This window comes from Bos indicus, chromosome 3, assembly GCF_029378745.1.
Source record: "Bos indicus isolate NIAB-ARS_2022 breed Sahiwal x Tharparkar chromosome 3, NIAB-ARS_B.indTharparkar_mat_pri_1.0, whole genome shotgun sequence".
Taxonomy (NCBI): Eukaryota; Metazoa; Chordata; class Mammalia; order Artiodactyla; family Bovidae; genus Bos; species Bos indicus.
This window is the reverse complement of record NC_091762.1, coordinates 59,824,667-59,850,146: the sequence shown is the minus strand read 5'-3', so window position 1 is coordinate 59,850,146 and position 25,480 is coordinate 59,824,667. Positions and strand designations below refer to the sequence as shown.

At 37.4% G+C, this 25,480-nt stretch overlaps 1 protein-coding gene across 4 annotated transcripts in view; it reads left to right on the top strand.

Annotated features, from left to right (window-relative positions):
• SPATA1 (spermatogenesis associated 1) overlaps positions 1 to 25,480 on the top strand; it is a 76,609-nt gene that overhangs the window by 32,561 nt on the left and 18,568 nt on the right. For all 4 annotated transcript variants that reach the window (XM_070786209.1, XM_070786208.1, XM_070786210.1 and 1 more), the window contains 4 exons: positions 7,280 to 7,400; positions 8,244 to 8,304; positions 18,028 to 18,139; positions 19,034 to 19,159. In XM_070786209.1, coding sequence (XP_070642310.1) covers positions 7,280 to 7,400; positions 8,244 to 8,304; positions 18,028 to 18,139; positions 19,034 to 19,159 — 420 coding nt within the window. The remainder of the gene's footprint in view (positions 1 to 7,279; positions 7,401 to 8,243; positions 8,305 to 18,027; positions 18,140 to 19,033; positions 19,160 to 25,480) is intronic.

Genomic DNA, 25,480 nt, shown 5'->3' with positions numbered 1-25,480 from the left:
ACTTCTGAATGCCGGCAGAGGACATCAGGCAACCAGAAAAGCAATCCAACTCTTCGAAAGGAGGTAGGAAAAAATATAAAAGACAAAAAAAGAGACAAAAGAGGGAGGGACGGAGTTCCGTCCCGGGAAGGGAGTCTTAAAAAGAGAGAAGTTTCCAAACACCAGGAAACCTTCTCACTGCCGAATCTGTGCCGAGCTTTGGAAGCACAGCAGGAAGAAAAAATAAATAAACAATTAAAACTCGAAGATTGCGAGTCCTACGGTAACTCCCCCAGCGGAGAAGCAGCGCAGACGCCTGCACGCGCCATTAGCAAGCGGGGGCTGGGCAGGGAGGCGCAGCTGCATCGCTTAGAGTAAGAATCTGGCCTGAATACCCTGAGCACTATCTGAGCGAAATAATTTGGGCTAGCAAACCAGACTGTGGGATATCTACCACGCGAAAAGCCAGCCCCAACCTAAGACACCGCCAGGCCCGCGCACGGAACAAAGAATTGAACAGAGATAGCCGGCTGCAGACCTTCCCCCTCCAGTGACAGGCAGCCAGAGCCGGAAGGGGGCAATCGCAGCCCCAGAGAGACATTATCTATAAAACTGTAAGCAGGCTTCTTTGCTAACTAAAACTTTTTGGGGGTCTGGACGGTTAACATCTGCCTGAGAAGGTGCACCGGTTTTACACCCAGATAACCGAGGGGTGGGGAGGCGATAAGTCGCAGCATTGGCGCTCGCCAAACACCTCATCACTTGAGCTGCTCGGACCTGGGAAGAGCACAAAACTCAGGCCCAACTGAGTCTGCGCCTCTGAGGACTACCCGAGTGCCTGAACCTGAGCGGCTTGGACCTGGGAGGTACATGCAACCCAGGGCCAGCCTCGGATTGTTCCCGGCGGAACAACCTAGAGCCCGAGCAGTGTGGGCAGGGAGGCTACACGCGCCGTGAGCGGGGGCAGACCCAGTGTGGCTGAGGCACTGCGAGCGCACGCCAGTGTTATTTGTTTGCAGCATCCCTCCCTCCCTCCCCACAGCGCGACTGAACAAAGAGAAGAAATACAGCTCCACCCATCAGAACACCGACACAAGCTTCTCTAACCAGGAAACCTTGACAAGCCACCTGTACAAACCCACACACAGCGAGGAAAAGCCACAATAAAGAGAACTCCACAAACTGCCAGAATACAGAAAGGACACCCCAAACTCAGCAATTTAAACAAGATGAAGAGACAGAGGAATAGCCAGCAGATAAAGGAACAGGATAAATGCCCACCAAACCAAACAAAAGAGGAAGAGATAGGGAATCTACCTGATAAAGAATTCCGAATAATGATAGTGAAATTGATCCAAAATCTTGAAATTAAAATGGAATCACAGATAAATAGCGTGGAGACAAGGATTGAGAAGATGCAAGAAAGGTTTAACAAGGACCTAGAAGAAATAAAAAAGAGTCAATATATAATGAATAATGCAATAAATGAAATTAAAAACACTCTGGAGGCAACAAATAGTAGAATAACAGAGGCAGAAGATAGGATTAGTGAATTAGAAGATAGAATGGTAGAAATAAATGAATCAGAGAGAATAAAAGAAAAACGAATTAAAAGAAATGAGGACAATCTCAGAGACCTCCAGGACAATATTAAACGCTACAACATTCGAATCATAGGGGTTCCAGAAGAAGAAGACAAAAAGAAAGACCATGAGAAAATACTTGAGGAGATAATAGTTGAAAACTTCCCTAAACTGGGGAAGGAAATAATCACCCAAGTCCAAGAAACCCAGAGAATCCCAAACAGGATAAACCCAAGGCGAAACACCCCAAGACACATATTAATCAAATTAACAAAGATCAAACACAAAGAACAAATATTAAAAGCAGCAAGGGAAAAACAACAAATAACACACAAGGGAATTCCCATAAGGATAACAGCTGATCTTTCAATAGAAACTCTTCAAGCCAGGAGGGAATGGCAAGACATACTTAAAATGATGAAAGAAAATAAGCTACAGCCCAGATTATTGTATCCAGCAAGGATTTCATTCAAGTATGAAGGAGAAATCAAAAGCTTCTCAGACAAGCAAAAGCTGAGAGAATTCTGCACCACCAAACCAGCTCTCCAACAAATACTAAAGGATATTCTCTAGACAGGAAACACAAAAATGGTGTATAAATTCGAACCCCAAACAATAAAGTAAATGGCAACGGGATCATACTTATCAGTAATTACCTTAAACGTAAATGGGTTGAATGCCCCAACCAAAAGACAAAGACTGGCTGAATGGATACAAAAACAAGACCCCTACATATGTTGTCTACAGGAGACCCACCTCAAAACAGGGGACACATACAGACTGAAAGTGAAGGGCTGGAAAAAGATTTTCCATGCAAATAGGGACCAAAAGAAAGCAGGAGTAGCAATACTCATAGCAGATAAAATAGACTTTAAAACAAAGGCTGTGAAAAGAGACAAAGAAGGTCACTACATAATGATCAAAGGATCAATCCAAGAAGAAGATATAACAATTATAAATATATATGCACCCAACACGGGAGCACCGCAGTATGTAAGACAAATGCTAACAAGTATGAAAGGAGAAATTAACAATAACACAATAATAGTGGGAGATTTTAATACCCCACTCACACCTATGGATAGATCAACTAAACAGAAAATTAACAAGGAAACACAAACTTTAAACGATACAATAGACCAGTTAGACCTAATTGATATCTATAGGACATTTCATCCCAAAACAATGAATTTCACCTTTTTCTCAAGCGCACATGGAACCTTCTCCAGGATAGATCACATCCTGGGTCATAAAGCTAGCCTTGGTAAATTCAAAAAAATAGAAATCATTCCAAGCATCTTTCTGACCACAATGCAGTAAGATTAGATCTCAATTACAGGAGAAAAACTATTAAAAATTCCAACATATGGAGGATGAACAACACCCTGCTGAATAACCAACAAATCACAGAAGAAATCAAAAAAGAAATCAAAATTTGCATAGAAATGAATGAAAATGAAAACACAACAACCCAAAACCTGTGGGACACTGTAAAAGCAGTCCTAAGGGGAAAGTTCATAGCAATACAGGCACACCTCAAGAAACAAGAAAAAAGTCAAATAAATAACCTAACTCTACACCTAAAGCAACTAGAAAAGGAAGAAATGAAGAACCCCAGGGTTAGTAGAAGGAAAGAAATCTTAAAAATTAGAGCAGAAATAAATGCAAAAGAAACAAAAGAGACCATAGCAAAAATCAACAAAGCCAAAAGCTGGTTCTCTGAAAGGATAAATAAAATTGATAAACCATTAGCCAGACTCATCAAGAAACAAAGGGAGAAAAATCAAATCCATAAAATTAGAAACGAAAATGGAGAGATCACAACAGACAACACAGAAATACAAAGGATTATAAGAGACTATTATCAACAATTATATGCCAATAAAATGGACAACGAGGAAGAAATGGACAAACTCTTAGAAAAGTACAACTTTCCAAAACTCGACCAGGAAGAAATAGAAAACCTTAACAGACCCATCACTAGCACGGAAATTGAAACTGTAATCAAAAATCTTCCAGCAAACAAATGCCCAGGTCCAGACGGCTTCACAGCTGAATTCTACCAAAAATTTAGAGAAGAGCTAACACCTATCCTGCTCAAACTCTTCCAGAAAATTGCAGAGGAAGGTAAACTTCCAAACTCATTCTATGAGGCCACCATCACCCTAATACCAAAACCTGACAAAGATCCTACAAAAAAAGAAAACTACAGGCCAATATCACTGATGAACATAGATGCAAAAATCCTAAACAAAATTCTAGCAATCAGAATCCAACAACACATTAAAAAGATCATACACCATGACCAAGTGGGCTTTATCCCAGGGATGCAAGGATTCTTCAATATCCGCAAATCAATCAATGTAATACACCACATTAACAAATTGAAAAACAAAAACCATATGATTATCTCAATAGATGCAGAGAAAGCCTTTGACAAAATTCAACACCCATTTATGATAAAAACTCTCCAGAAAGCAGGAATAGAAGGAACATAACATAATAAAAGCTATATATGACAAACCCACAGCAAACATTATCCTCAATGGTGAAAAATTGAAAGCATTTCCTCTAAAGTCAGGAACAAGACAAGGGTGCCCACTTTCACCATTACTATTCAACATAGTTTTGGAAGTTTTGGCCACAGCAATCAGAGCAGAAAAAGAAATAAAAGGAATCCAAATTGGAAAAGAAGAAGTAAAACTCTCACTATTTGCAGATGACATGATCCTCTACATAGAAAACCCTAAAGACTCCACCAGAAAATTACTAGAACTAATCAATGATTATAGTAAAGTTGCAGGATATAAAATCAACACACAGAAATCCCTTGCATTCCTATACACTAATAATGAGAAAACAGAAAGAGAAATTAAGGAAACAATTCCATTCACCATTGCAACGGAAAGAATAAAATACTTAGGAATATATCTACCTAAAGTAACTAAAGACCTATACATAGAAAACTATAAAACACTGGTGAAAGAAATCAAAGAGGACACTAATAGATGGAGAAATATACCATGTTCATGGATTGGAAGAATCAATATAGTGAAAATGAGTATACTACCCAAAGCAATTTATAGATTCAATGCAATCCCTATCAAGCTACCAACAGTATTCTTCACAGAGCTAGAACAAATAATTTCACAATTTGTATGGAAATACAAAAAACCTCGAATAGCCAAAGCGATCTTGAGAAAGAAAAACTGGAGGAATCAACCTACCTGACTTCAGGCTCTACTACAAAGCCACAGTTATCAAGACAGTATGGTACTGGCACAAAGACAGAAATATAGATCAATGGAACAAAATAGAAAGCCCAGAGATAAATCCACGCACATATGGACACCTTATCTTTGACAAAGGAGGCAAGAATATACAATGGATTAAAGACAATCTCTTTAACAAGTGGTGCTGGGAAATCTGGTCAACCACTTGTAAAAGAATGAAACTAGAACACTTTCTAACACCATATACAAAAATAAACTCAAAATGGATTAAAGATCTCAACGTAAGACCAGAAACTATAAAACTCCTAGAGGAGAACATAGGCAAAACACTCTCTGACATACATCACAGCAGGATCCTCTATGACCCACCTGCCAGAATATTGGAAATAAAAGCAAAAATAAACAAATGGGACCTAATTAAACTTAAAAGCTTCTGCACATCAAAGGAAACTATTAGCAAAGTGAAAAGACAGCCTTCAGAATGGGAGAAAATAATAGCAAATGAAGCAACCGACAAACAACTAATCTCAAAAACATACAAGCAACTCCTTCAGCTCAACTCCAGAAAAATAAATGACCCAATCAAAAAATGGGCCAAAGATCTAAATAGACATTTCTCCAAAGAAGACATACAGATGGCTAACAAACACATGAAAAGATGCTCAACATCACTCATTATCAGAGAAATGCAAATCAAAACCATTATGAGATATCATTTCACACCAGTCAGAATGGCTGCGATCCGAAAGTCTACAAATAATAAATGCTGGAGAGGGTGTGGAGAAAAGGGAACCCTCTTACACTGTTGGTGGGAATGCAAACTAGTACAGCCACTATGGAGAACAGTGTGGAGATTCCTTAAAAAACTGGAAATAGAACTGCCTTATGATCCAGCAATCCCACTGCTGGGCATACACACTGAGGAAACCAGAAGGGAAAGAGACACGTGTACCCCAATGTTCATCGCAGCACTGTTTATAATAGCCAGGACATGGAAGCAACCTAGATGTCCATCATCAGATGAATGGATAAGAAAGCAGTGGTACATATACACAATGGAGTATTACTCAGCCATTAAAAAGAATACATTTGAATCAGTTTTAATGAGGTGGATGAAACTGGAGCCTATTATACAGAGTGAAGTAAGCCAGAAGGACAAACACCAATACAGTATACTAACGCATATATATGGAATTTAGAAAGATGGTAACGATAACCCTGTATACGAGATAGCAAAAGAGACACTGATGTATAGAACAGTCTTATGGACTCTGTGGGAGAGGGAGAGGGTGGGAAGATTTGGGAGAATGGCATTGAAACATGTGAAATGTCAATAAAATTAAAAAAAAAAAAAAAGGCATAGAGAACTATTCATATTCTTAACTTCAAATCCAGATTACAAATGTTGGGCCATGCAGCCCAATTCCAAAAAGCTTTCTTCACATAGATTATGATATGAATGGAGCTTTCAGGCTTTGTTTAATGTGGTAGTTGGTTCAATAATTTTTACCTGGTATTAGTAATAATACTATTATTGCCTGGAAAATTCCATGGACAGAGAAGCCTGGCAGGCTATATATAGTCCATGGGGTGGCAAAGAGTTAAACACAACTAAGCAACTGAGTACACACACACACACTGTTATTATTATAGTTTGGTGGTAGGAAGGGGAGGAAGAAGCACCATGTAGTACAACTGGAGGTAGGTAGGGATTTAGCTGCAAAATCCTTGTTTGCAAAGCTACAAAGTTTTGTAGGTAATGGAGAGCCATTTAAAGTTTTTAACAGGAATGGTGTAATTGGATTTCAGTTCCAGAAAAACAATGTGGGAGACAATATGGAGACTAGACTGAGGTGATAAAGACCTGAACTAGGAAATGCTATGGAATGGAAATCAGAACTTGAAATCTAAAGCCTTCTAATGATTGCATACTGTGCAGAAAGTGTTTTATATGCACTATTGCCATTTTAGAGCTAAGGAAACTGAAGTGAGAAATAACTTACCTGAGGTCACACATGCTGTGATAATGCCCGGACGGGAACACTTATATGTTTGTGTATGTAAAATAACAAATGACATATGCTCTGTATTTATACCCTGTGCTTCCCAGAGGAGGATCCTCAGAATACTATTTTAAAACATACTTTTGGCAAAAGCTTTTTAGAGACAACTAGATTTGAATAAAACCCAACTTACCTCACCTTGTATATATTGTACATAAAAACAGAGAAATCCTACAATAGGTGTGTGTCTTTATGGGATTTGTGTTCCTGTTAGGATTGCTTTAATCCAATTTTCCGCAAACTGAATTTACCAAAGAATTCTCCTTTTGCAAAAACTAAAGGTTTCATGAAATTCAGTTTGGAAATAATAAAGTTCATGGAGATATTGAAACATGGATAAGAATATATAGTATATACATGTAAATATTATTTTAGTATTTTCTTAATATTGTAAACTTTCTTTGCTATGGGTGGATATCAGCATCAGCTGGGGGAAAAGCTACTCCAAATGAGAATCAGTTCGGAAATAATCAAACTGGAAATCCTGAATTGCCAGGATCACAGGAAGATTCAGATAATGATTATTTTAGCCACAGTAAAAGGTAATTAGTATGAATGTTGATTCTACATGTCATAATCTATAAGAGTGAGATAGCCAGGGTACTGTCTTAGAATCTTCTAATTAAAACAAGGACCAAGTGAAGTTAATGACATTTTTAGCTAAAACCACCTTGATTCTGATGTTTACTGTTGTATACTAGTATTTCCCTCCAATATAATGGGGGATAATGTATTGCTTAAATTTATTCTATTGTTATTATTTTGTCATCAGGGGCAACCTAAATGGCAAAAAAGTTTCTGTCCTCATTTTTGTTTCCTAGAATTAATTTTTCTGGCTCTTTTACATTCCTGGTTATGGTAAACTAATCATTATGCTTGTGTTTCACATTGGTATAATTTCAGTCAAAATTATAGTACTTAAACCACAGTTTGCATACAGCCTTTTGCAATTAAGGTAAGAAATTTTATAAATAATTATTCTCAAAATAACTATAAATAAAGTATGTTTATTAAATTTCCAGTTAGTTTACCTTGCTATCAACATTGGACTGTGATTTGAATTTAGCTATAATGGATGAGTCTGAGCAAACTCCGAAAGATAGAGGACAGGGAAACCTGGTGCACTGCAGTCCATGGGGTCACAAGGAATCAGACATAGCGACTGAACAACAACATAATGAAATATTATCTTATAACTCATGCTAAATGTAGTTTATGTTAATCATTAATGAGTTTGAAAGATAAAATAATAGTTTTGAGATGACTTTAAAATTTTTTAATGTTATATTTGTGTTTATGGAATGTTAAACAATTAAAAACATGAAAAGCTAATATTCATGGAATCATTTTTAATATGACTTTCAATTTTATCATTCCCTTTTAAGTCAGTTTCTTTGGAAAAATGAAGATGATAGAGCTAATATCATTAGAAGAGAGGATAATCCGGTATGATTTCTAAATTTTTCTTAAATGTGATATTGTACCATATTTATACTGAAATTGAAATGAAACTGCAGATTAAAATGCCTAAGTCTTCTACCTTATACATTAGAGACGGGGGAGACAAACCTCAAGAAAATTCAGGAGCCTGCCAATTCAGTGAAATTTCTGGGGGTTTTATGGTCTGGGAGATATGCTGAGATATGCCCTTTAAAGTAAAAAACCAGGTATTTGAACCTTGCCCCAGCTACCATTGAAAATGAGTCACTCAATATAGAGTCATTCGACCTCTTTCAAATTTGGAGATTTATTGCATTCAAATGTGTGGCTCCAATATTTCCTTTTTTTTTTTTTTAAATCAAGTAATCTAAAAGACTACCAACTTTGGGCAGAAACAACTCACAAAGTAATCCAAGAGACACAGCAAACAGTGTGGCCAGTTGTGTGCTAACATTCATCTAGTCCATTGATACTTGATATGTAATAGGTTGGAATGCTGAATGGAGTCTGAGACAAGTCCTAGTAGAAGAATCACAGCTCCGAGCCTTTGAGTTTTGGAGTAAAGGCATGCCATCTGCAGCAAATAATTATTTTGTTGTTGCTAGATATTACTAAAACATGCTATCTTCACACTTAAAAATGAAATTTTTCCACCTGGTGGGTACTGAATGCTATTTCACTATGGCCTGAATTTTAATTTCCCAGGTTACCCATACAGTTGGTTTGATCCTGTTTATATAGTTTATGGGCTCCATTTTAATAACTTTTTTGAAGAACTACCTTTTCAAGTAGTTGAAGTATTTTTCTCTTATTGCAAATCAAGATACTAACTTCTTACTTCTTCTTGTTTACATCTATTTGGTATACCCCATCTTCCTCCTCTACTTTTTCCCCCAACTTTTCTGGATTGCATTGTTTTAGGTACCTCTTTATAGGCATCATAAACTTGGGTTTCATTTTGTAAACAGTCTGAAAGGCATTTTCATTTAGTAGATGAGTTATCTCCTTCTATGTTACGATGGGATTGATATATTTGACCTCAAATTTGTCATTTTACTTTGCTATAATTACTATGTGGCTTATTTGCACTTTCCCCCTTCCTCGAATGTAGGAAGGTTGAATCTTATTCTAGTGTTTACCTTTATACTAATACAAGTTTTTGTTAGTATTCCTCACCCTCCTTTTTCCTTTTTTAAAATTTATGCTTCTTCAAAAATTTGAAATTTTTGATTCGTTACCTCTAAAATTATCCTCTGACTCCTACCTTACATTCAAGGTGATTAAAAAGTCATCCCTCTCTCTTTTCTTCCCTCATATACTTTTAGTTGTATCATTTCTACTTTGTCAAAGAACAGAACATTTATGGGCTGTGCTTCTTGTCTTCTCCTCACCCTTGTTTTAGTCTCAGATCTATAATTAAATACGTTCAACACTTACTGCCAGTTCTTTTGCACAAGATTTTTCAATCATTTCCTGGCTGGGTTAAGCTCCACTTATTTAAAAAAAAAAAAGCTCCTACATACAATATTCCTTTACTTCTTCCATATTTAAATCTGTCTAGAGCAGGAATAGACAAACAAGGCTCAAAACCAGTTTAGTGAAGCAAATGGGACCTAAAAAAATTTTTTTTTAAGTTAGAAAAAGAAGAATTATGACAGATACCATTTGTGGCCTGCAAAACCTAAATTATTTATTCTGAGGCCTTTTACAGAAGAAGTTTGCTCATCCTTGCTTTGAGCCTTGATACTTGATGGATAGCTTGATTGTCTGTAACATCCTCGCCTTATGCAATTTTTCCTTGAATTTATTTAAATGTTCCCCTATTGATGTCTTATTTTATTTGTTACTATTAAGAAGTGTGATGCCAAATTGATTTCATTTTCCTTGTAAATTGGTTTGGGTATTTTCTTCTGGAAGGCCAGAGTATTCTTTTAATATGTAGTAGTTTTATCAGGCTGTACTTCAGTTGAGAGTTCTAGGTCTGGTTTTTATGAGTACCTAGTGGTTCCATTGGAGAAGGCAATGGCACCCCACTCCAATACTCTTGCCTGGCAAACCCCATGGATGGAGGAGCCTGGTAGGCTACAGTCCATGGGGTCGCTAGGAGTCGGACATGACTGAGCGACTTCACTTTCACTTTTCACTTTCATGCTTTGGAGAAGGAAATGGCAACCCACTCCAGTATTCCTGCCTGGACAATCCCAGGGATGGGGGAGCCTGGTGGGCTGCCATCTATGGGGTCACACAGAGTCGGACATGACTGAAGTGACTTAGCAGCAGCAGCAGCAGAGGCTCCTTTTAGGGCTTCCCCGGTGGCTCAGCTGGTAAAGAATTCAACTGCAATGTGGGAGACCTGGGTTAAATCCCTGGGTTGGGAAGATCCTCTGAAGAAGGGAACAGCTACCCACTCCAGTATTCTGGTCTGGAGAATTCCATGGACTGGGGAATCCAGTCCGTGGGGTCGCAAAAAGCCGGACATGACTGAGCAACTTTCACTAGTGGGCCCTTTCAGTATGAAGATCAAGCCTTCTTTTATTTCAACAAATTATAGTTCTAGAAAACAATATAAATAGCAGATCCATTCAATGTTTTTTTTTCAGGGACCCCAGTTTGTCTTTATTAGTTCTTCTTTACCTTCTATTTCTATTACTTTCTCTCTGATCAAGTTTACCATTTCTTTTTTTTTTTTTAATTTTTAAAATTAATGTATTTATTTTAATTGGAGGCTAGTTACTTTACAATATTGTAGTGTTTTTTGCCAAACATCGACATAAATCAGCCATGGGCACACATGTTTTCCCATCCAGAACTCCCCTCCCACCTCCCTCCCCACCCCATCTCCCAGGGTCATCCCAGTGCACCAGCCCTGAGCACCCTGTCTCATGTATCAAACCTGAACCGGCGATCTGCTTCATATATAATATACATGTATCAACGCTACCCTCTCAAATCATCCCACCCTCACCTTCTCCCACAGAGTCCAAAGACTGTTCTTTACATCTGTGTCTCTTTTGCTATCTCACATATAGGGTCGTTACCATCTTTCTAAATTCCATATATATATGTGTTAGTGTACTGTATTGGTGTTTTTCTTTCTGACTTACTTCACTCTGTATAATAGGCTCCAGTTTCATCCACCTCATTAGAACTGATTCACATGCATTCTTTTTAATGGCTGAGTAATATTCCATTGTGTATATGTACCATGGCTTTCTTATCCATTCGTCTGCCATTGGACATCTAGATTGCTTCCATGTCCTAGCTATTGTAAACAGTGCTGCGGTGAACATTGGGGTACACATGGCTCTTTCCATTCTGGTTTCTTCAGTGTGTATGCCCAGCAGTGGGATTGCTGAGTAGTATGGCAGTTCTATTTCCAGTTTTTTAAAGAATCTCCACACTGTTCTCTATAGTGGCCATACTAGTTTGCATTCCCACCAACAATGTAAGAGGGTTCCTTTTTCTCCACACCCTCTCCAGCATTTATTGTTTGTAGACTTTTTAATAGCAGCCATTCTCACTGGTGTGAGATGGTACCTCATTGTGGTTTTGATTTGCATTTCTCTGATAATAAGTGATGTTGAGCATCTTTTCATGTATTTGTTAGCCATCTGTATGTCTTCCTTGGAAAAATGTCTGTTTAGTTCTTTGACCCATTTTTTGATTGGGTCATTTATTTTTCTGGAATTGAGCTGCAGGAGCTGCTTGTATATTTTTGAGATTAATTCTTTGTCAGTTGTTTTGTTTGCTATTATTTTCTCCCATTCTGAAGGCTGTCTTTTCACCTTGCTTATAGTTTCCTTCATTGTGCAAATGGTTTTAAGTTTAATTAGGTCCCATTGTTTATTTTTGCTTTTATTTCCATTATTTTGGGAGCTGGGTCATAGAGGATCCTGCTGTGATTTATGTCAGAGAGTGTTTTGCCTATATTTTCCTCTAGGAGTTTTATAGTTTCTGGTCTTACGTGTGGACCTTTAATCCATTTTGAATTTATTTTTGTGTATGGTTTTAGAAAGTGTTCTAGTTCATTCTTTTACAGGCGGTTGACCAGTTTTCCCAGCACCACTTGTTAAAGAGATTGTCTTTAATCCATTGTATATTCTTGCCTCCTTTGTCAAAGATAAAGTGTCCATAGGTGCATGGATTTATCTCTGGGCTTTTTATTTTGTTCCATTGATCTATATTTCTGTCTTTTTGCCAGTACCATACTGTCCTGATGACTGTAGCTTTGTAGTATCATCTGAAGCCAGGCAGGTTGATTCCTCCAGTTCCATTCTTCTTTCTCAAGATTGCTTTGGCTATTCGAGGTTTTTTGTATTTCCATACAAATTGTGAAAATTATTTGTTCTAGTTCTCTGAAAAATACTGTTGGTAGCTTGATAGGGATTGCATTAAATCTATAGATTGCTTTGGGTAGTATACTCATTTTCACTATATTGATTCTTCCGATCCATGAACATGGTTTATTTCTCCATCTATTTGTGTTATCTTTGATTTCTTTCATCAGTGTTTTATAGTTTCCTATATATAGGTCTTTTGTTTCTTTAGGTGGATTTATTCCTAAGTATTTTATTCTTTTCACTGCAATGGTGAATGGAATTGTTTCCTTAATTTCTCTTTCTGTTTTCTCATTATTAGTGTATAGGAATGCAAGGGATTTCTGTGTGTTAATTTTATATCCTGCAATTTTACTATATTCATTGATTACCTCTAGTAATGTTCTGGTGGAGTCTTTAGGGTTTTCTATGTAGAGGATCATGTCATCTGCCAACAGTGAGAGTTTTACTTCTTCTTTTCCAATCTGGATTCCTTTTATTCTTTTTCTTCTCTGATTGCTGTGGCCAAAACTTCCAAAACTATGTTGAATAGTAGTGGTGAGAATGGACACCCTTGTTTTGTTCCTGACTTTAGGGGAAATGTTTTCAATTTTTCACCATTGAGGATAATGTTTGCTGTGGGTTTATCATACATGGCTTTTATTATGTTGAGGTATGTTCCTTCTATTTCTGCTTTCTGGAGGATTTTTATCATAAATGGGTGTTGAATTTTGTCAAAGGCTTTCTTTGCATTTATTGAGATAATCATATGGTTTTTATCTTTCAATTTGTTAATGTGTATCACATTGATTGATTTGCAGATATCAAAGAATCCTTGCATCCCTGGGATAAAGCCCACTTGGTCATGGTGTATGATCTTTTTAATATGTTGTTGCATCCTTTTTGCTAGAGTTTTGTTAGGATTTTTGCATCTATGTTCATCGGTGATATTGGCCTGTAGTTTTCTTTTTTTGGGGGGAGGGGGCATCTTTGTCTGGTTTTGGTATTAGGGTGATGGTGGCCTCATAGAATGAGTTTGGAAGTTTACCTTCCTCTGCAATTTTCTGGAAGAGTTTGAGTAGGATACGTGTTGCTGCTGCTAAGTCGCTTCAATCGTGTCCAACTCTGTGCGACCCATAGACGGCAGCCCACCAGGCTCCCCTGTCCCTGGGATTCTCCAGGCAAGAACACTGGAGTGGGTTGCCATTTCCTTCTCCAATGCATAAAAGTGAAGAGTGAAAGTGAAGTCATTCAGTCTTGTCCAACTCTTAGCAACCCAATGGACTGCAGCCTACCAGGCTCCTCCGTCCATGGGATTTTCCAGGCAAGAGTACTGGATAGGTGTTAGCTCTTCTTTAAATTTTTGGTAGAATTCAGCTGTGAAGCCGTCTGGTCCTTGGCTTTTGTTTGCTGGAAGATTTCTGATAACCGTTTCGATTTCCATGCTTGTGATGAGTCTGTTAAGATTTTCTATTTCTTCCTGATTCAGTTTTGGAAAGTTATACTTTTCTAAGAATTTGTCCATTTCTTCCAAGTTGTCCATTTTATTATCATATAGTTGCTGATAGTAGTCTCTTATGATCCTTTGTATTTCTGTGTTGTCTGTTGTGATTTCTCCATTTTCATTTCTAATTTTGCTGATTTGATTCTTCTCCCTTTCTTTCTTGATAAGTCTGGCTAATGGTTTGTCTATTTTATTTATCTTCTCAAAGAGCCAACTTTTAGCTTTGTTGATTTTTGCTATGGTCTCCTTTGTTTCTTTTTCATTTATTTCAGCCCTATTTTTTATTATTTCTTTCCTACTAACCCTGGGGCTCTTCATTTCTTCCTTTTCTAGTTGCTTTAGGTGTAGAATTAGGTTATTTAATTGACTTTTATCTTGTTTCTTGAGATAAGCTTGTATTGCTATGAACCTTCCCCTCAGCACTGCTTTACTGAGTCCTGTAGGTTTGGGGTTGTTGTGTTTTCATTTTCATTCATTTCTATGCATATTTTTATTTCTTTTGTGATTTGTTGGTTATTCAGAAGTGTGTTGTTTAGCCTCCATATGTTTGTACTTTTAATAGTTTTTTCCCCCCTGTAGTTGACATCTAATCTTACCAGACTGTGATCAGAAAAGATGCTTGAAATTATTTCATTTTTTTTGAATTTACCAAGGCTAGATTTATGGCCCTGGATGTGATCTATCCTGGAGAAGGTTCCATGTGCACTTGAGAAAAAGTTGAAATTCATTGTTTTGGGGTGAAATGTCCTATAGATGTCAATTAGGTCTAACTGGTCCATTGTATTATTTAAAGTTTGTGTTTCCTTGCTAATTTTCTGTTTAGCTGATCTATCCATAGGTGTGAGTGGGGCATTAAAGTCTCCCACTATTACTGTGTTACTGTTCATTTCCCCTTTCATGCTTGTTAGCATTTGCCTTACATATTGTGGTGCTCCTATGTTGGATGCATATATATTTATAATTGTTATATCTTCTAGATCAAAGGCTTGACCCTTTGGTCATTATGTAGTATCCTTCTTTGTCTCTTTTCATGGTCTTTATGTCAAAGTCTATTTTATCTGATATGAGTATTGCTACTCCTGCTTTCTTTTGGTCTGCATTTGCATGAAACATCTTTTTACCAGCCCTTCACTTTCAGTCTGTATGTGTCCCTTGTTTTGAGGTGGGTCTCTTGTAGACAGCATATATAGGGGTCTTGTTTTTGTATCCATTTAGCCAGTCTTTGTCTTTTGGTTGGGGCTTTCAACCCATTTACATTTAAGGTAATTATTGATAAGTATGATCCTGTGCCATTTACTTTGTTGTTTTAGGTTCGAGTTTATACACCTTTTCTGTGTTTCCTGTCTTGAGAAGATCCTTTAGCATTTGTTGAAGAGCTGGTTTGGTGGTGCTGAATTCTCTCAGCTTTTGCTTGTCTGTAAAGCTTTTGATTTCTCCTTCATATTTGAATGAGATCCTTGCTGGGTACAGTAATCTGGATTGTAGGTTTTTCTCTTTCATCACTTTAAGTATGTCCTGCCAGTCCTTTCTGGCCTGAAGAGTTTCTATTGAAAGATCAGCTGTTATCCTTATGGGAATCCCCTTATGTGTTATTTGTTGTTTTTCCCTTGCTGCTTTTAATATCTGTTCTTTGTGTTTGAGCTTCGTTAATTTGATTAATATGTGTCTTGGGTGTTTCATCTTGGGTTTATCCTGTTTGGGACTCTCTGGGTTTCTTAGACTTGGGTGGCTATTTCCTTCCCCATTTTAGGGAATTTTTCAGCTATTATCTCCTCAGGTATTTTCTCATGGCCTTTCTTTTTGTCTTCTTCTTCTGGGACTCCTATGATTCGAATGTTGGGGCATTTGGCATTGTCCCAGAGGTCTCTGAGGTTGTCAGCATTTATTTTAATTCTTTTTTCTTTTTTCCTCTCTGCTTCATCGATTTCCACCATTCTATCTTCCACCTCACTCATCCTATCTTCTGCCTCAGTTATTATACTGTTGTTTCCCTCCAGAGTGTTTTTGATCTCAGTTATTGCATTATTCATTATTGATTAACTTCTTTTTATTTCTTCTAGGTCAAGTTTACCATTTCTTTATGTTTAATTATCTTTGCTCCTTTTATTTCTGTTCTCTATTATGCTTACTCTATTTTTTTTTTTTGGTCGTATCTGTTCCTGTTCGGATATCTGTTATTCATTTCTGAGACAGTTTGTTTTTTTCTTTAATTTCTTGCTTCAATTTGGTCAATTTCCATTTTACATCTTCCTGGGTTTTTGTTTTTCCATTTTTATTCTGAATGTCTAAATTTGTGATTTATGGTGTTCATTAATACCTAAAATGCTTTGAATTCATTTAATACAATCTATGTTGGGATATTGTTAATTTTTTCTGCCTCTTGGCTGCTGGTTTTGTTTTGTTTTAGTTCTCAATTTTGAGGGTTTTCAAAAAGTAACTTAGCATGAATGTTACATTATTTTGTAGATGTTGTCTTTGCTTACTTGTGTTGGATTTTTCTGAATCTGTAGTAGGTGTTCTTACAGAGGAACAGGGAGTAGTGTTCTGGTGGTTTAGTTTAGCTTGTAGATTAGGAGTGCCCTCTTCTGTTGTTATAATAAAATGCAGTTGTTTCATTTGGGGGAAATGGTCTTTTTTCTTTGTATACTTTCTTACTGATTTAATTCAGCAGAGCTCTTAACTAACTTGACCACCTTTCTTTCTCTTACTACCTTGCTTAACAGAACATCTCTTGCTTCTGAAGCATTTTCCTCTCACCTAGTAACTATGTTTTCCCATAATTACCACCTCTGGTCCTCTACATTTTAAAAGCCCCTTTCTTTTAGATTCCTCATAGAAAGAGCTCTGATTTACCAGTTCATACCCTATCTCTCAATATTTCTCCACCACATGTAGGACCCTTTCCTTTAAGACTGAATTGTGGTTAATGTTCACTGTGTTATCTGTGTATTATCTCTCTAATGCATAGTCCCCATCTGACTCTGCTTAGATGTGAGCTCCTAAGCACACACAGCTGGCCCAGAGTGTTTATTTCTCCACTTACATGTAAATTAAAGTATATGTAAATTAGAGGATTCTGTGTCCTACTTACACTGCAGACATAAGTTATGGGTGATTATATTTGCTTTCTTTTTATAGTAGTTGAGAGCATGTGTGGAGAGATTCTAATTTAGGTGGTTGCCATTATCCTGTGGGAATCTATCCTTATAAGTTAACAAAATAAAATGCAATAAACTAGAAAAAATAATAAAACAAAGTAGGGATAAGGGTTTCTTAATGAAGATAAAAGTAGAAACTAATAAGTTACAGAAGTAAACAGCCTAGTAGAATTGAAAAGAGTTCAAGATCTATAAAGTGGTAGTGGCAGAAACATCAACATCAGTAAGGCTTGAGATAGTTTATCAAAAAAGGGTAGAGACACAAAAATTAGGTGAGATGAAGGCAATGTAACACAAATACAGAGGTGATAAAATATATGAGAATATAATGTATGCTAAAATTTGAAAATGTGCTAGGATGTCCAATTTTCTAAGCAAATATAAGTGATCAAAATTGGCTCAAGAAAAAAAAATTCAATAGCCATCCGAGAAACATTTAAAAGTTGTCATAACAAATAATTGAAATCAGAAATCTTGGAAGGAAATCATGCTTAGAAAGGAATATGGATTCTTTTATTTTTCTTCTTTGTAAATTTTTAGTTTGAAGCACCTGTGATATAACATCCAAGTAATAGAGGAATGGAGAAAATAGAGCAGTAGAGAGGGTCTATAGCTACAAAGATAGATTTTGGAGTTCATCACCTTATAAGTAAAAAACTGCATTACTGTTGGCATTATCAGATGCTTACAAATGGGTGAAAAATAATGTGTCGCCCTACCAGATCTTACTGATTTTCATGTTTGCTTACAGCTAGGTAAAACAGAGTACATCCCCCTACCAGATCTTATTGATTTTCCTTCACTTCCTTGTCAACCTGCTCTTTCTCCAGGAATAACTGATATACCTTTATCACAGACTGAGAGTAAGTATGATGATACTATAAGTACAGATGATTCTATGAGGTAAAGTTAAATAATGTTAATGAGGAGTTAATTGTTTAATGTGTACAGTTTTAGTTTGGAAAGATAAAGTTTTGGAGATGAAGGAGTGGTGATGCTTGCAAAATATTATGAATGCAAACAGTGCCATTAAACTGTACATTTGAATATGATTAAAATGGTAAATTATGTATATTTTACCACAAAAAGTTAAATTATTTTAAAGTATATGATTGTTATGTTGATTACTGCATATGTGTGTCACTAGTATTATTTCTACATTTAAAAAAATATAGTCTAAAATATACATTTTTCTATGTAAGATTTAAGTACAATAACTTTGGACCCAAGATAAATTTACTTAAAGAATTAAATCAAGGGATATAACTACACAGCTTTACCTAGTTTCTATGTGAAGTTGCTCAGTCGTGTCCGACTCTTTGCAACCCCATGGACTGTAGCCTACCAGGCTTCTCCGTCCATGGGATTTTTCAGGCAAGAGTACTGGAGTGGGTTGCGTTTCCTTCTCCAGGGGATCTTCCCGACCCGGAGATCGAATCCAGGTCTCCTGCATTGTAGGCAGACGCTTTACCCTCTGAGCCACCAGGGAAGCCTACCTAGTTTCTATACATATATATATAAATGCAAAAGAAACATACTGTATTGTTTACATATATATAAATCTCCTATAAATACTGAAATGACTCCTTAGTGTTTTCCACAGTGGCAAATCACTGTACTACAGGTAGAAAAACAGAGTTTGGGGTAAAATTTATACTTGCTGTTTTAAGCATTTTTTAGTTTTATATTCTATATTTTAGGACTTGACCCATCTTTTAGCTTTTAGGTATTTATGAGTATGGCTTATAATCTATTAGGGGACAAGATTATTGAACAAATGAAACAAACAGAGGAAGAAAGAAGATATCTGGAAAGAATTACAAAAGAACTAATGAAAAAAGCTGAAAGGCTATTGGAACAAGGCAAATTAAAGCGCTATCATGGTAAAATTTATTACATCTTTTATCACTATAAAGGAAACTCAAGGTTTACAGAATTTATCCCTGTAAATTCTGTGCCTGTGATTTATTTTACAAAATAAATCACAAAATGATATTTACTGTTATACTGTTATAGTCTAAATAGTACACTATTGATATAGATTCACTATAGGAAAGATGAAATCATTGTTTGACTATTTTATACACTAAATGCAACATGCTTTTTATTAAAATTCAATTATTTTTTATTTTAATTTATTTTTTTATTGAAGGATAACTGCTTTACCGAACTTCATTGTTTTCTGTCAGATCTCAACATGAATCAGCCATAGGTGTACATATATCACCTCCCTTTTGAACCTCCCTCCCATCTCCCTGCCCCATAGGTTGAGAGCCCCTACTTGAGTTTCCTGAGCCCATCCAGGAGTCCAAAGTCAAGTGGACCTTAAAAAGTATCACTCCAAACAAAGCTAGTGGAGGAGGTGATGGAATTCCAGCTGAGCTATTTCAAATCCTAAAAGATGAGGCTGTGAAAGTGCTGCATTCAATATGCCAGCACATTTGGAAAACTCAGCAGTGGCCACAGGACTGGAAAAGGTCAGTTTTCATTCCAATCCCTAAGAAAGGAAATGCCAAAGAATGCTCAAACTACCTTACATTTGCACGCATCTCACACACTAGCAAAGTAATGCTGAAAATTCTCCAAGCTAAACTTCAACAGTATGTGAACCAAGAACTTCCAGATGTTCAAGCTGGATTTAGAAAAGGCAGAGAAACCAGAGATCAAATTGCCAACATCCATTAGATCATAGAAAAGGCAAGAGAGTTCCAGAAAAACATGTACTTCTGCTTCATTGACTGTGGCAAAGCCTTTGACTGTGTGGATCACAACAAACTGTGGAAAATTCTTAAAGAGATGGGAATACCACCTGACCTGCCTCCTGAGAAATCTGTGTGCAGGTCAAGAAGCAACAGTTAGAACTGTACATGGGACAATGGACTGGTTCCAGATTGGGAAAAGAGTAAGTCAAGGCTGTATATTGACACCCTGCTAATTTAACTTACACGCAGAGTATATCATGCAAAATGCCAGGCTGGATGAAGCACAAGCTGGAATCAAGATTACAGGGAGAAATATCAATAATATTATATATGCAGATGATACCACCCTTATGGCAGAAAGCAAAGAGGGATAAATAGCCTCTTGATGAAAGTGAAAGAGGAGAGTGAAAAAACTGGCTTAAAACTCAACATTTGGAAAACTAAGATCATGGCATCCAGTCCCATCACTTCATGGCAAATAGATGGGGAAACATTGGAAACAGTGACAGACTATTTTGGGGGGCTCCAAAATCACTGCAGATGATGACTGCGACCATGAAATTAAAAGACATTTGCTCCTTGAAAGAAAACCTATGTCCAACCTAGACAGCATATTAAAAAGCAGAGACATTACTTTGTCAACAAAAGTCCATCTAGCCAAAGCTATGGTTTTTTCAGTAGTCATGTATGGATGTGAGAGTTGGACTGTAAAGAAAGCTGAGCACCGAAGAATCGATGTTTTTGAACTATGGTGTTGGAGAAGATTCTTGAGAGTCCCTTGGACTGCAAGGAGATCAAACCAGTCAATGCTAAAGGAAGTCAATCCTGAACATTCATTGGAAGGATTGATGCTAAAGCTGAAGCTCCAATACTTTGGCCACCTGATGGGAAGAACTGACTCATTGGAAAAGATCCTGATGCTGGGAAAGATTGAAGGCAAGAGGAGAAGGGGACAACAGAGGATGAGATAGTTGGATGGCATCACTGATTCGATGGACATGAGTTTGAACAAGCTCCAGGAGTCAGTGATGGACAGGGAAGCTTGGCATGCTGCAGTCCATGGGGTGGCAAACATTCGGACATGACTGAGTGACTGAACTGAACTGAAAGGCAGTTAATTCCATATATACCTTTTACCCTTTCTATCTTCGAATACAACCCAAAATGTAAGCCTCTTGAATTATTTAACATCTCTCAAATCATTATCCTATGCTTCCTCCACCCTTTCTCATTTTTTTCATTTCTATAAGTTCTAACAAATCTGTTTCTAATTATTGCAAGGAAACTATTTTTCTTACCTCACTTCTCTCATTCATTCACCCATTCATTCAATTTAGCAAAGCAAACAGACACACATACCAAAAAAATTGAGCATCTAGGGGAGACTAAGGGACTCAAAGAAGGCTTCAAGAGTGATATCTAAGCTGAGATTGAATGATTAGTAGGAAATAACCAGGAACTCTGAAGAAAGGAGTAGAAGGAGAAGATAAGATTTAGATGGCAGAGGGAAAAGACTGAAGGCATGGAGCCAAGAGGAGGCACACTTCAGATTCTAGTATGGTGGGTGGTGGTTTAGCCGCTAAGTCATGTCTGACTCTTGTGATCTCATAAACTGTAGCCTGGCAGTCTCCGCTGTCCATGGGATTGTTCCAGCAAGAATACTGGAGTGGATTGCCATTTCCTTCTCCAGGGGATCTTCCTGACCCAAGGATCAAATGGCAAATTCTTTACTGACTGAGCCACCAGGGAAGCTCAGATTCCAGTACATCTACCACTTTTCCTGGAAGCCTTTCTTGATCTCTTCCATTTGATTTAGGTGTTTTTCATCTGTACTCCCATGCATAGAATCTGTAATTCCTTTATCATAGCAGTTATCAGGATGTATCACTACTGCTTAACTTGATCATCATACCTCCACTGGACCATAAACACTTTGAGGGCAGGGACAAGATTATGTTGGCTTATTACTATCTCCCCAGCCCCTAGAACAGTGACTAAGCTCAGTAGGCACTTAATAAACACTTATTTAATACATGACTGTTAAAATTAATAAATGTCAGCTTTTAAAAATAATTGAATTTTTAATGCTCTTGCACTGTTGGTGGGAATATAGATCGATACAGCCACTGTGGAAGATGGTATGTAGATTCCTTTAAAAACTAGGAATAAAACCACCATATGACCTAGCAATCCCACTCCTAGGCATATGCCCTGAGGAAATGCGGGTTGAAAAAGACACATGTATCCCATTGTTCACTGCAGCACTATTTACAATAGCTAGAACACTGAAGCAACCTTGATGCCCATCAACAGATGAATGGATAAAGAAGTTGTGGTAATATACACAATGGAATATTACTCGGCCATAAAAAGGAACACATTTGAGTCAGTTCTGACGAGGTAGATGAACCTAGCACCTATTATACAGAGTGAAATGTGTTAGAAAGAGAAAGATAAATATTATATTCTAATGCACACATATGGAATCTACAAAAAAGGTTCTGAAGAATTTATTTACAGGGCAGCAATGGAGAAACAGACATAGAGAATAGACTTATGGACATGCGGAGAGGGGAGAAGAGGGTGAGATGTATGGAAAGAGTAACATGGAAACTTATATTACCATATGTAAAATAAGTAGCCAACAGGAATTTGGGATATGGCTCTCAGTGAGTGATCACACCATCATGGTTATCTGGGTCATTAAGATCTTTTTTGTATAGTTCTTCTGTGTATTCTTGCCACCTCTTCTTAATATCTTCTGCTTCCATTAGGTCCATATTGTCTCTGTCCCTTATTGTGCCCATCTTTGCATGAAATGTTCCCTTGGTGTCTCTAATTTTCTTGAAGAGATCTCTAGTCTTTCCCATTCTATTGTTTTCTTCTCTTTCTTTGCATTGATCAACTTGGGAAGGCTTTCTTATCTCTCCTTGCTATTCTTTGGAACTCTGCATTCAGATGGATATATCGTTCCTTTTCTCCTTTGCCTATCCCTTCTCTTCTTAGCTATTTCTAAGACCTCCTCAGACAACCATTTTGCCTTTCTTTTTCTTGGGAATGGTTTTAATCACTGCCTCCTGTACAGTGATAGTTCTTCAGGTGCTTTGTGTATCAGATCTAATCCCTTGAATCTCTCAGTTTACAGCAAAATTATTGCTCTAGTACTAGATCTGACTGAAGGTTACAGACAATGTCAGGAGGTACTTCTGAATGTTTTACCTCATAATATTAAAGTGTTACCCCAGAAGAGGTGGCAATGATTTGGCCATGTTATAGTGAAAAAAGAGCAATTTTATCAGACAGATTTGAGCAATGAATTAGAAATCATAGGACCAGGACCTGATACCAGAATAATCATTTACTTACACAAGTTATTTCTCCTCTTTGGGCCTCACTCTATTTATAAAATGAGAATTATCACTTACTTTCTATTTCAACAGGAATGTTTCAAGATAAAATGTATCTATCAGCCATCGAATATTTGATTGAACCTACTATGCACCTCAGTTCTCAGCATTGTTTTAAATACTGAGGTTACAGCAGTAAACAAGACAAACATGACCCTGCCCTCAAGGGGTTGCCTCTAATTGGAGGATACAGACAATAAACAAATAGCTGGTGGTCTCATCAGCTACTGATGAGAGCTAAAGAGTAAAGTAAAGAGTGGTGGAGCAGGAGAGATGGTTTAGCTAGACTTTTCAAGGAAGGCTTCTTTGAGGAAATATCATTAAGGTTTGATTAATAAAATGATAAACATGTGAAGGAGCTTCCCTGATGGCTCAGTGGTAAAGAATCCACCTGCCAATGCAGGAGACACAGGTTCGATTCTTGGGTTGGGAAGATCTCCTGGAGAAGAAAATGGTAACCCAACCCCCTCCAGTATTCTTGCCCGGGAAATCCCATGGACAGAGGAGCATGGTGGCCTACGGTTCATGGGATGGCAAAAAGAGTTGGACATGACTTGGCAGCTAAACAACAACAAGCATGTAAAAAGATAGGGGGAAAAGAGTCCAAACAGGAGGAACACTAAAAGTCAAGATATAGAGATAGAAATAAGCTTTCAGAATTAAGGACCTGAACCAAGACCAGTGTGGCTGAAGTGTGATCAGTAAGAAAGAATGTAGAGGGAGAAAATCAAAAGGTCAGCAAGGAACAGATAGGCCAGTTCCAGAAGTTGGATTTTGTTACAAGTAATATGGGAAGACATCAGAGGACTTTTAGCCTTTGGATTTAGGTGATTTAAAGTATTTTAAAGATGTTTTCAGAGAAGGCAATGGCAACCTACTCCAGTGCTCTTGCCTGGAAAATCCCACGGAAGGAGGAGCCTGGAAAGCTGCAGTCCATGGGGTCGCTAAGAGTCGGGCATGACTGAGCGACTTTACTTTCACTTTTCACTTTCATGCATTGGAGAAGGAAATGGCAACCCACTCCAGTGTTCTTGCCTGGAGAATCCCAGGGACAGAAAAGCCTGCTGGGCTGCCGTCTATGGGGTCGCACAGAGTCGGACACGACTGAAGCGACTTAGCAGCAGCAGCAGCAGCAGCAAACATGTTTTAGAAAGATGGAATAGCCTGTAGAGGGGCAAGAATGGAAGCAGAGAGGCCATTAGAAAGATAATACATCTTTCAAAAGATGATAGCGGATTGCCTAGGAATGCAGCACTGAAGAGGGGAGAATGTGGGAGATGCACAAAGGATTTTGGGAGTGGTACCAGTAGAACTTGCTGTCGGGTTAGATATAGGGCTGAGATAAATTGTTAAAATCTTGAGTTAAAGTTCCATGTAGTTTTTTATTTTTAATTAAATCACCTTATAATATAGAATTTTAAGGTGTTTTCATGATAATCTTAAAAAAGGAAATATAAACATATTCTGGTATACTAGCATGCAGTTTGTGTTCCAATTAAGTTTATATTTTGAATCTCATTAGTGTCAAAGCGATTCTTTAAACTGACAGAGTTTAATTTCTAATTTTCTCAACCAGAAGTCATGTTTAAGAAATTCTGCCCTACATAGGCAAAAAACTTTCTGACATACATCACAGCAGGATCCTCTATGACCCACCTCCCAGAATATTGGAAATAAAAGCAAAAATAAACAAATGGGACCTAATTAACCTTAAAAGCTTCTGCACATCAAAGGAAACTATTAGCAAGGTGAAAAGACAGCCTTCAGAATGGGAGAGAATAATAGCAAATGAAGCAACTGACAAACAACTAATCTCAAAAATATACAAGCAACTCCTACAGCTCAACTCCAGAAAAATAAATGACCCAATCAAAAAATGGGCCAAAGATCTAAATAGACGTTTCTTCAAAGAAGACATACAGATGGCTAACAAACACATGAAAAGATGCTCAACATCACTCATTATCAGAGAAATGCAAATCAAAACCACTATGAGGTACCATTTCACACCAGTCAGAATGGCTGCGATCCAAAAGTCTACAAGTAATAAATGCTGGAGAGGGTGTGGAGAAAAGGGAACCTTCTTACACTGTTG